General features: G+C 44.7%; 1 protein-coding gene across 2 annotated transcripts in view; it reads left to right on the forward strand.

Annotated features, from left to right (window-relative positions):
• LOC104011930 (sorting nexin-18-like) overlaps window positions 1–12,205 on the forward strand; it is a 102,058-nt gene that overhangs the window by 31,254 nt on the left and 58,599 nt on the right. The window contains exon 2 of one of the 2 annotated variants that reach the window (XM_087770741.1): window positions 11,231–11,301. The exons of the other annotated variant lie outside the window; for it this stretch is intronic. Within the exon in view, the coding sequence (XP_087626867.1) occupies window positions 11,231–11,301 (71 nt within the window). The remainder of the gene's footprint in view (window positions 1–11,230; window positions 11,302–12,205) is intronic. 2 annotated transcript variants of the gene reach the window in all.

Here is a 12,205-nt window from a genome sequence, read left to right on the forward strand (position 1 = left end):
CCAAGGAAAGAAACCTCAACCTTTAAGGATGCAATTTGCTATCCTCTATCCAGAACACCTCATTTGGCAGAAGCAGAATGAATAGTTGCAGGCCGGTTTACTGCACTGAGTCAGCTCACTGATGGGTCAGAGGAACCCCCTCGCTGGCCTGAGGAGGGTGGCACACAGGTAGAAACGCCTCTTAGAAACACCTCTCCTTAGCAAACTACAGCTTCTTTGCAGCCCCAAGCAACTAGCAAGTTTTTGTTCTTGCTCTCTGAATTGCTTCTTCAATCTTTGGCTCACTGCTGCATGACAACACTCTGCCAGGCGCCTGAAATTTCTGCCATAACCAGTTCTCTTTGAGATTACCATTATTTTCCAAATTATGGTTTCTATATCTATATCTTATCCCCAGAGCCCTGTGCAGTACCTGTAGAAAACTATGACCTGCTAAGCGCTAAACTTGGCCAAGAGATGTTTACTCCAAGTGACATCAATATAGATCAGGCATAGTCAAGACTTACCTAAGTCCATCCTATCTGAATGCCAAAACCAATATACCCTTGCCTAGATGAGAAATATGCAGAACTCCTTTAAAAGATTAGAAGATCCCAGCCATTCAGAAACACTTGATTCCTTGAAAATATGAATGCAGCACATAGAGCACACTAGAAATGAATACTCTCAGAAATGTATATGGCAAGGACAGAACTAAATATATTCACCACAACTATCTCAAAACAGCTTTAATGTGCTGAGGACATCTGTGGCCAGAGACATGAAAATTGTCAAGAGTCTTGACACTAACACTTCTGCCAGAGATGAGTGATGGAAGAAATGAGGAAGCCCAGTATATTGGAGGGAGTTCATTTCTTTCCAGGCTTGGAATAAACTGGAGCTTAACATCTTTATGAGTAGCTGGCTGTTGGCAATCAGTATAAAGCTGGTATAACAAAAGCACCCTAGGATCAAATCTCACATACAAATGCTATCTCATTTAAGCAGCCCAGCAGACCCAATGCATATCAGATTGTATCTATGGAGCCAAAATGCAGGTAGTATTTCCTGGGCTCTTCTTTAGTGTCTTCAACACTGATTAAATCCTGCCTATGGTAGGCAAACAGACCCAGCTGAGCAAAGAGCTATCACAGTCCCTCTGAAACCACTAAAATTTTTCTGGCTGGCCAGCCCAGCTAACGTAACATCTGGCATCAGAATGCATCCAGCATATAAGCAAAGATCAGGTGTGTTGCTGCTCAGAGACAAATGGGATCCATCTCCCTGCAGACTGTGAAAGTCCTTTTTCGACAATAATTCATCGGGATGAGATCACTTAGCTGACAGTGCATCAGACCAGATGAATGGCGACCTAACAGCGGGCTCCCACGCCACCCCTGCTGCTAACTCGGCAGGTGCAGATGCAGCAGGACCGGTCTAAGGAGGGGGGGCACATCTGAAGCCCATGGGTCCAGCTGCAGGGCTGCGGGGCAACACATTGGTAAGCAGCAGGGCTGCTCGCTTCCCCCGCTTCCAAGCAGGGAGCAGGATGCTGCTTACTCAGGGATCCACAGGCAGCTCTGGATGGCTTAGCTGGGGTTTGTAATCTAAATCTCACCGCATTTGTTTTGCCCACACAACGAGGCTGCAATAAATAACCATAGTATAAATGATGAGCCATGAATCCATCCTGTTTCTGGATCCTGTCTCACAAGGTGGGGTAGGAGAAAGGCTGTGATGGGAGGGCATGGTCACAGGCATGCAACTGGTTTGGCAAGGGCACAGAGAGCAAACACACTCACCAGTGTGCACTGAGGCTATCCCAGTGATGGAGAGGGTCAGCTGGTAACACCACTCACAGAGTATACCGAGTTAGTCAAGGATCAAACAAAACCCCGCTGTTCCCTCTAATTCATACTCATTTAAAGAATGTTTCAGTGTGGTTTTGGCAATGAATGCAATGAGCTGAATTTTGAGGAAGGATACTGTAAAGTGAGTCTTTTAAAGGACAGTTATTAGTCAGGGATGATTTATGTAATTGTTAGCATGGCTTGTGCAATGCTACAAACAAATTAATAGAAGTCAGAATACAGCTACCTTTTAAATCCATGCCCTAGATAGAAAACAGACACAGGGGATTTTGTGATTTGATCATGCAGAAGAATAGTCAGCTTTTGGCAACTAGATGATATGTTGTTGATTATATGCACAATTTGTTGAATGTTTGAAGTGTCTGAGGAGGGGAGACCTTCCAAGTAATTTAGAATATATATTGAACTGGTATTAGAGAAAATAGACGGGAGAAGCAATACCAGCAAAAAGAGTACAAAGATGACAGTCTGGCAAGGAATCTGGACTTTCTGTTTCAGAGCAGATTAAAAGTGCATGTGTCCTATCAAATGAGAGTCTATATAGAGAGATGTTAAAAGATGTGGGGGACAGATTAATTTCAGTAGAGCCACCTCTAGCATACAAAAGGCCTGCAAGCATATTTAGGATGTAACTTGTGTAAACACAATCAGACACAGTATTCCATCACATAAACCCAGATGTGCAGTGCAGTGGTACCCTTCCCCTTCCCAAAGCAGCCCTGTTTGCCTTCATCTTGGATAATCCAGCTCTACACATCAGACTATCTCTAAAGATTTAACTGCTCTTTGGGGCTACTATAGAATCATAGAATCGTTAAGGTTGGAAAAGACCCTTAAGATCATCGAGTCCAACCGTTAACCTAGCACTGCCAAGTCCATCACTATACCATGTCCTCGAGCACCACGTCTATCCGCCCTTTAAATACCTCCAGGGATGGAGACTCAACCACTTCCCTGGGCAGCCTGTTCCAATGCTTGACCACCCTTTCGGTGAAGAAGTTTTTCCTAATATCTAACCTAAACCTCCCCTGGCGCAGCTTGAGGCCGTTTCCTCTTGTCCTATCGCTTGTTACTAGGGAGAAGAGACCGACCCCTGCCTAGCTACAACCTCCTTTCAGGTAGTTGTAGAGAGCAATAAGGTCTCCCCTCAGCCTCCTCTTCTCCAGGCTAAACAACCCCAGTTCCCTCAGCCGCTCCTCATAAGACTTGTTCTCTAGACCCTTCACCAACTTCGTTGCCCTTCTCTGGACACGCTCCAGCACCTCGATGTCCTTCTTGTAGTGAGGGGCCCAAAAATGAACACAGTACTCAAGATGCGGCCTCACCAGTGCCGAGTACAGGGGCACTATCACCTCCCTAGTCCTGCTGGCCACACTATTCTACACTATATTCTACACTATATTCTACACTATACTATAAGCTACAGCAATTGCTAAAAGCACCCAAGAAGGCTGCTGCAACAGAGGCTCCTACAGTATCTATACCCTGTGCACAGGGACGGCATGTGAGGATGGAGAGTGGGATAGTGGAGGGCTCCTTGTGTGAGTTACAGCACCACCACTGCAGCAGCTCTGTAGTAGCAGTGGGGTGGTGCACAGATGCCCGAAAGCAAAGTTGAAAACCTGAACAGAAAAAGACAAGAAAATGTTTGAGCACTAAATGAAAGACACAAGGAGTTGGAGCCTCTCCAAGGAGTTTGCCTTGATTAGTGTAAGGAATTAGCGCACATCTTTGCTTTGCATTTTGTGTTGATTGCAATGGCCAACGTAAACAGCAATAAACTGACAAGTGAGATGAGTAAACCAGATGCAAAAATAGGTGTGCTTTAAATCATATCTTATCATGCAGCGCAATCTGATAAGAGAGCCAGAGCAATCTTTGTTTCCAATTACTTCAGTTACAAAGGATTTGAGCAGAGATCCTTTACAAGGAATATTTCAGAACGGGAGAAAAGTAGGGTGGGGCTCTATGACATATCTTTGCCTATCAAGATGTAATCAAGATTGTATCACAAGGCTGGGACCATACAATGGACGAATCCAAAGGATTTCATGCAGAAGAAAGATTAGTCAAATTTGTGTTGTCCTTTGTGATCCCACATGGAAACTCTCATAATTTTTGAAGAATAGAACTTGACACAGTGTCTCCTCTAGAGCTGCTGTTTATAAAGAATTGTGCTCCTTCCCTGCCACATGTGTAATACTGACAAGAAACTTTTTCTTTAATCTGGCATTGGCTTCCCATTCTGACTTTCCTCCTTTCCGCATTAAGAGGAATTTCCCTCCCAATAGGAAATCAGGAGAAAATCTCTCAGCAGCTGGAAAAAATAATAAAAGAAGAGGATGAGAAAATTTGAATGTATGGAAGAATAAACTCTCCTTGAGTCTGACCGCTAACAAAAAATTAGCTTGCAACTGCCTTCAAATAAATACATAATTTGTGTTTCTGCAATACTAAGCAGCTGCTGCCTTGGCAGCCCTGGAGGCAGGAAAATGAGAATCAGAGCTGCCACTAAATGCTCCCAGCTGGGCTGCAGCATGTCTGTTCCCCAGCCAGAAACAAAGGAGCAACTCCCATCTTTGGCCATGCAAGCCCTGCATAGAGCTTTCGGACCCTCTCCACACCACAGCAACCAGCATCTCCATAGATACTGGTGTGGTGTTGAGTAATGTGCAGCTGGTATGAATTATTTATGAACAATTTAGAAAATTAGGCTAACGATTCACATGAATTTGCTCACAGTTGTTGGTGCAGTAGGAGGGCTGGGATGGGGCTTTCTCCGCTGGAGTGGGGAGCCCAGGCCAGCAGCTGGTATAAGCAGGATGATGTCTTATGAGGGGCTCCACTCACCCCTGAGGGCTCATAGGGGCAAGCAGAGATACCTGAACACCCAGGTTAGACAGGATTAGCATCTGTGATGATAATACTCTGCTAAGATTGGCCTGGCTGAACAGAGAGCTTTGGCTGGAACTCAGGAATAAAAGGAGAGCTTACGACCTTTGGAAGAAGGGACAGGCAACTCAGGAGGACTACAAGGATGTTGTGAGGTTATGCGAGGAGAAAATTAGAAGGGCCAAAGCCCAGCTGGAACTTAATCTGGCTACTGCTGTAAAAGACAATAAAAAATGTTTCTATAAATACATTAGCAACAAAATGAGGGCTAAGGACAACCTCCATCCTTTATTGGATGAGAGGGGAAACATAGTGACAAAGGACGAGGAAAAGGCTGAGGTACTTAATGCCTTCTTTGCCTCAGTCTTTAATAGTCAGACCAGTTGTTCTCCAGGTACCCAGCCCCCTGAGCTGGAAGACAGGGACGGGGAGCAGAATGAAGCCCCCATAATCCAAGGGGAAATGGTTAGTGACCTGCTACACCACTTAGACACACACAGGTCTATGGGACCGGATGGGATCCACCCAAGGGTACTGAGGGAGCTGGCGGAAGCGCTCACCAAGCCACTTTCCATCATGTATCAGCAGTCCTGGCTAACCGGGGAGGTCCCAGGTAGCTGGAGGTTAGCAAATGTGACACCCATCTACAAGAAGGGCCGGAAGGAGGATCTGGGGAACTACAGGCCTGTCAGCCTGACCTCAGTGCCACGGAAGGTTATGAGCAGATCATCCTGAGTGCCATCACATAGCACATATGGGACAATCAGGGGATGAGGCCCAGTCAGCATGAGTTTATGAAAGGCAGGTCCTGCTTGACTAACCTGATCTCCTCCTATGACAAGGTGACCCGCTTAGTGGATGAGGGGAAGGCTGTGGATGTTGTCTACCTGGACTTTAGTAAAGCCTTCGACACCATTTCCCACAGAATTCTCCTAGAGAAATTAGCTGCTCATGGCTTGGATGGGCATACTCTTTGCTGGGTAAAAAAACTGGCTAGACGGCCGAGCCAAAGAGTTGTGGTGAACGGAGTTAATCCAGTTGGCAACAGGTCACAAGTGGTGCTCCCCAGGGCTCAGTATTGGGGCCAGTCCTGTTTAATATCTTTATTGATGATCTGGACGAGGAGATCGAGTGCACCCTTAGTAAGTTTGCAGACGACACCAAGTTGGGTGGGAGTGTTGAGCTGCTGGAGGGTAGGAAGGCTCTACAGAGGGATCTGGACAGGCTGGATCAATGGGCCGAGGCCAACTGTATGAGGTGCAACAAGGCTAAGTGCCAGGTCCTGCACTTGGGTCACAACAACCCCATGCAACGCTACAGGCTTGGGGAAGATTGGCTGGAAAGCTGCCTGGCAAAAAAGGACCTGGGGGTGTTGGTTGACAGCCGGCTGAACATGAGCCAGCAGTGTGCTCAGGTGGCCAAGAAGGCCAATGGCATCCTGGCTTGGATCAGGAATAGTGTGGCCAGCAGGACCAGGGAGGTGATAGTGCCCCTGTACTCGGCACTGGTGAGGCCGCATCTTGAGTACTGTGTTCATTTTTGGGCCCCTCACTACAAGAAGGACATCGAGGTGCTGGAGAGTGTCCAAAGAAGGGCAACGGAGCTGGTGAAGGGTCTAGAGAACAAGTCTTATGAGGGGCAGCTAGGGAGCTGGGGTTGTTTAGCCTGGAGAAAAGGAGGCTGAGGGGAGACCTTATTGCTCTCCACAACTACCTGAAAGGAGGTTGTAACGAGGTGGGGGTCGGTCTCTTTTCCCAAGTAGCAAGTGATAGGACAAGAGGAAACGGCCTCAAGCTGCACCAGGGCAGGTTTAGATTGGATATTAAGAAAAACTTCTTCACCGAAAGGGTAGTCAGGTATTGGAACAGGCTGCCCAGGGAAGTGGTTGAGTCCCCATCCCTGGAGGTATTTAAAAGACGTGTAGATGTGGTGCTCAGGGACGTGGTTTAGTGGTGGACTTGGCAGTGCTAGGTTAACGGTTGGACTTGATGACCTTAAAGGTCTTTTCCAACCTAAATGATTCGATGATTCTATGATAAAGCTCCTCATTCCTGGAAGCCTCCACTTTTCTGTGGATCCCACAAGCTGTGTGTAAGGACGTGCCAATCCCACGTAGCTGTCTGTCTCTGCTTCTGAGCAGCCTGATTCAGTCACGTCTCCTGCTGAAGGGTTCATGAACTGTCAGCAGGTCCAGCTGGATACCTGCATAATGACATCAGGGATCTGATTCACACCAGGAGGGGAAGAACTGTAGGATTTCCTTCTTGGAAGTCAGTAGGAGAACCGACTGAGTAAGAACTGTGGCAACTTGTTGTAGATAGGGATAATTTGTCAACTAACTGTAACAGGTGACCGTGTTGTCATCGTTTCTCATTCAGTATAACATGTATATACATATTGGTATACGTTTAATTTGCTCTTTGTAAATTGCTTCTTTTCAAAGGGGAAAATATTCAATAACCTCAAGAATAAGAATACCGATACACTTTTTCTTATCTCCTGTTGGATTCTTTGTTGGAACTTTCCTAGGCAAGAACTGGTTTTCACCCCATAAGCTGCCTAGGAGCAAATCTCTCCACCTAAAAAAATTAGTTCTGGGTTAGATGCCTTACCTCAGAAGAGATCTGGTTTCTTTAGGGAAAGCAGCATTAAAAATGAATCCTGGAGCAAACATCTAAACCCTGGAGGGGGAATGGATGTTCAGGTGTATTGTTATCCTCAGTGATTTTAATGCAGTACTTTTAGGCAGCTCCCAGCTCAGCATGCCATATTTTGGAATTGTTTGTCTGAGGCAGTGAAGCTAGGTTTGAAAAGGGGTGGACTTGCAAACTGAAGCTCCAGACCTTATATTTTGAAAATTAGTTTGTTCCCAGCATAGCTCTTTCTTCAGGACAAATAATGATATGAAATAATTCTTATGTTTTATTTGGAGACTAATGTGGGAAATACCAAATTATTCAGGGTCAAACAGCATCATGATGGTATGGGATACAGCGTAATGCTCCCATGTGACTCGCTAGGACAGGTGGGCAAATGTGAGCGCGCAGAGCAAAGCCAGGACTGGCACCTGGGTTTCCTTCCACACACTCTGAGTACTGCCAGACAGCACAGCCCAGCTGCCCTCTGGGGAATGAACACTGCAAACTGCCTAATTTTAATCCTAGTTTTAATGGATTTCACTCAAACTGGATTACTTCACGGGTACATGCAATCCATCAGACAGCTAAAGTAAACACTTTGTTGGGTCATGGTCTTCCTACAGCCCATCCCATTTAAAATCCTGTATGAGATCACTGAAATATCTAAGTAGATTACATGCTTACCATTGTAATGTGGGGAAATGTGTTGCGAACAAAAGGTTTGCAACCAGCATGTGGCTGCTATCGCTTCAGCCAGTCACACTGCTGGGAGCATCCCAGCCCTGCTCCTGCCCAGGTGCTGGGGCGTGGCACTGGACCCTGCATGCTTTAGCCATTTAGAGCATTCCCTGTCTAAAGGCAATGTAAATTTTAAAAAGAAATGGCATATTCCTATTTTGTTTTTATGGACATACATTTTATTATTTTGAAATACTTTAAGGGGTTAATCTATTTCCTACTCTTCTGTCAACACAAGCCAAATATCAAAGGTGCATATGACAAAATATCTGTGAATCCAACCCTTGTGGCAAATGGAAAGCTGTCCACACTGTATTAGAATCATAGAATCATCGAATCATTTAGGTTGGAAAAGACCTTTAAGGTCATCAAGTCCAACCGTTAACCTAGCACTGCCAAGTCCACCACTAAACCACATCCCTGAGCACCACATCTACACATCTTTTAAATACCTCCAGGGATGGGGACTCAACCACTTCCCTGGGCAGCCTGTTCCAATACCTGACTACCCTTTCGGTGAAGAAGTTTTTCTTAATATCCAATCTAAACCTGCCCTGGTGCAGCTTGAGGCCGTTTCCTCTTGTCCTATCACTTGCTACTTGGGAAAAGAGACCGACCCCCACCTCGTTACAACCTCCTTTCAGGTAGTTGTGGAGAGCAATAAGGTCTCCCCTCAGCCTCCTTTTCTCCAGGCTAAACAACCCCAGCTCCCTAGCTGCCCCTCATAAGACTTGTTCTCTAGACCCTTCACCAGCTCCGTTGCCCTTCTTTGGACACTCTCCAGCACCTCGATGTCCTTCTTGTAGTGAGGGGCCCAAAAATGAACACAGTACTCAAGATGCGGCCTCACCAGTGCCGAGTACAGGGGCACTATCACCTCCCTGGTCCTGCTGGCCACACTATTCCTGATCCAAGCCAGGATGCCATTGGCCTTCTTGGCCACCTGAGCACACTGCTGGCTCATGTTCAGCCGGCTGTCAACCAACACCCCCAGGTCCTTTTTTGCCAGGCAGCTTTCCAGCCAATCTTCCCCAAGCCTGTAGCGTTGCATGGGGTTGTTGTGACCCAAGTGCAGGACCTGGCACTTAGCCCTGTTGCACCTCATACAGTTGGCCTCGGCCCATTGATCCAGCCTGTCCAGATCCCTCTGTAGAGCCTTCCTACCCTCCAGCAGCTCAACACTCCCACCCAACTTGGTGTCGTCTGCAAACTTACTAAGGGTGCACTCGATCTCCTCGTCCAGATCATCGATAAAGATATTAAACAGGACTGGCCCCAGTACTGAGCCCTGGGGAGCACCACTTGTGACCTGTTGCCAACTGGATTAACTCCGTTCACCACAACTCTTTGGGCCTGGCCATCCAGCCAGTTTTTTACCCAGCAAACAGTACGAACATCCAAGCCATAAGCATCCAGTTTCTCCAGGATAATGCTGTGGGAAATGGTGTCCATGTGAATTTCAGTACCTCAGAGCTTAAATTTTTTTCCTTGTTGTCCTGGTTTCAGCTGAGATAGAGTTAATTTTCTCCCTAGTAGCTGGAATAGTGCTGTGTTTTGGATTTAGTATGAGAAGAATGTTGATAACACACCAATGTTTTAGTTGTTGCGAAGTAGCACTTACACTAGTCAAGGACTTTTCAGCTTCCCATGCTCTGCCAGGTGCTCTAGAAGCTGGGAGGGAGCATAGCCAGGACAGCTGACCCAGACTGGCCAAAGGGCTATTCCATACCATATGATGTCATGCTCAGTATATAAACTGGGGGAGTTGGCCAGGGGGCAGCGATTGCTGCTCGGGGACATGCTGGGCATCGGTCGGCAGGTGGTGAGCAGTTGTATTGTTTGTCACTTGCTTTGTATTTTATTATTGTATTATTATTATTTTATTATTATTACTACTACTACTATTACTACTATTTCATTTTACTTCTATTATTAGACTGTTCTTATCTCAACCCACGAGTTTTCTGACTTTCACCCTTGCAATTCTCTCCCCCATCCCACTGGGGCAGGGGGGGAGTGAGTGAGTGTCTGTGTGGTGCTTAGTTGCTGGCTGGGGTTAAACCACAACACTTGTGTTCTGATCTCCTCAGAACAACTCTAAATATTTTGTGTCAATTGCTTGAATCATGAAAAAAAAAATATTTCTTTGCCATTGGCTTTTAGTAAGACAGTTTTTCAAAGTGAATTTGGGATAATTAGGTCTTGTTCTATGTATATGCTATAAAGGCATCTGAGATTAATATATATATTCATATGATAATATGTTACTGGACAGTAAGTCATCACTCTCCTCATCCTCCTTCACTTTCCTCCTTAAGTTGTCTCTGCACTAAAGCTGAGAAAATATTGATAGGCATTAGACAGCTGGCATGCAGAGTCCTTCCAGTTTATTGTGCAGTCTCATATATGATTCTATATGTCTACATGACGAAAATGAAGATGCAACTGTGATATATGTTAAAACTGTGCTGTTTTCATCTAGCCACAGTAAAGTCACAGTGACGTGCTTTATCTCCTGATAGCAGTGTGTGCACCTGGGGCTTAAGGGGTATTTTTACTTTCTTTGGCCACTAATATACGTCAAAAAGCGTCACCACGTCTCCACTGCCTTGGTTACCCACAAGAATAGGCTCAAACTTGAACAGGCCATAATCACATCTATTGCCTACTATCCCTTGTACCTCTTCCATTTGTTGGAGCTATTCACTTAGTATAATTTGAGAGGAGGAAAAGGATCTTCAGCCCTTTATTTTGTGGTTGTTCAGTGCCATGTATGAGGCTGTAGCGTCTTGGCACTGCTGCAGTATGAGCAAAGAGGGATTAATTAAGAGGCTCAGAACATGTCCACAAACAAAACAGCAGTGTGGGTTTGGAAACACTGTCAATAGGAAAAACAAAAACAACTAAACAAAACCTTTTCCTGCTGTGAGGCAGCCATTGTGTTTTATTTACATCTCTCAAATATACCGGGGTCTTGGATTTGCCATACAGGATGTTTCCCCTTGCCAGACAAGCTGAGAAGGCTGTGCTTTCAGTTTAATGATTGTGGGAGTGAGGGTAGTAGAGGTCTTCAGTTGTCCACTCACTCTCATTTATGGTTTGTGTTTTAAGGAGAGACAGATGGAGATCAAAATTCAGCTGAGGGGATTGTCCCAAGCTCTACTAGTCTACAGAGAGCCAAGGTAAGAAAGACTGTAACAGTGGAGGCACCACACATGCTATGAGAGTCCATATATCACCACATTTTTTCTGCTTTCTAAATTACCATGTTGTATTATAAGTTCCACATGAAGAATTTTAGCAAGGGGATATAGGATGTCCTAATGGTAGAAAATAAATATGTAAGCTGCACGTGAACGCAACCCAAAATATGGATCATATTTTTACTACGATACAGGTGAAACAGGTTAGAAGTTTAAATTTTACAGCCCTCAAGACTAGTGTTTTTATACTAGGAGCACAGGAATAGGTACTTCTGAAGACTCTGATCTGGAAACAGTCCTCGTAACAATTCCTTTTAATAGGACATAAGGATGCTAGTAATAGTATAAAATGCCAAAAAGAATGATGAGCAGGGACCCAAGAATCCTGAAATGAATAAATCTCTGCAACATAGTAACTAAATCCATGAGGTATCTTTGCCAAGACATAGTCTACTGTAAAATTTTACTGCTTTGTTCAGTAGTAATTTTTAAATGCCTTAACAATAAGAATCATGCTACTTACCCACAAGGTTATTTATTATACAGCATAATAATTCTTAGTGTTTAGAAAATGTTTATGAACATCTGGTGAGACTTTCATTTATTGAAATAATTAATAAAACTTTTCAAGAAACAACGTAACTCAGCTACTTCAATATGCATATGAGAAAAAGTTCTTTATAGAGCTTCACAGATTTGAAAGACTTTGGAAGAAAACTTGGAGTTTGAAGAAGTTAACATAAAGAAGGGAAAAAAATCAGAAGTGGAATATATCATTAACCATAGGAATTCTATCACTTAACAAAATAACATTACAAAAAGATTAAAAGATTGATTTGAAATCAGATAAAACTAATATCAAAGTCATATCGCTAGTTCATTA

The sequence above is a fragment of the Nipponia nippon genome, unplaced genomic scaffold (genome assembly GCF_047370975.1).
Source record: "Nipponia nippon isolate SJK-2023a ecotype South Korea unplaced genomic scaffold, ASM4737097v1 scaffold_33, whole genome shotgun sequence".
NCBI classification, from domain to species: domain Eukaryota; kingdom Metazoa; phylum Chordata; class Aves; order Pelecaniformes; family Threskiornithidae; genus Nipponia; species Nipponia nippon.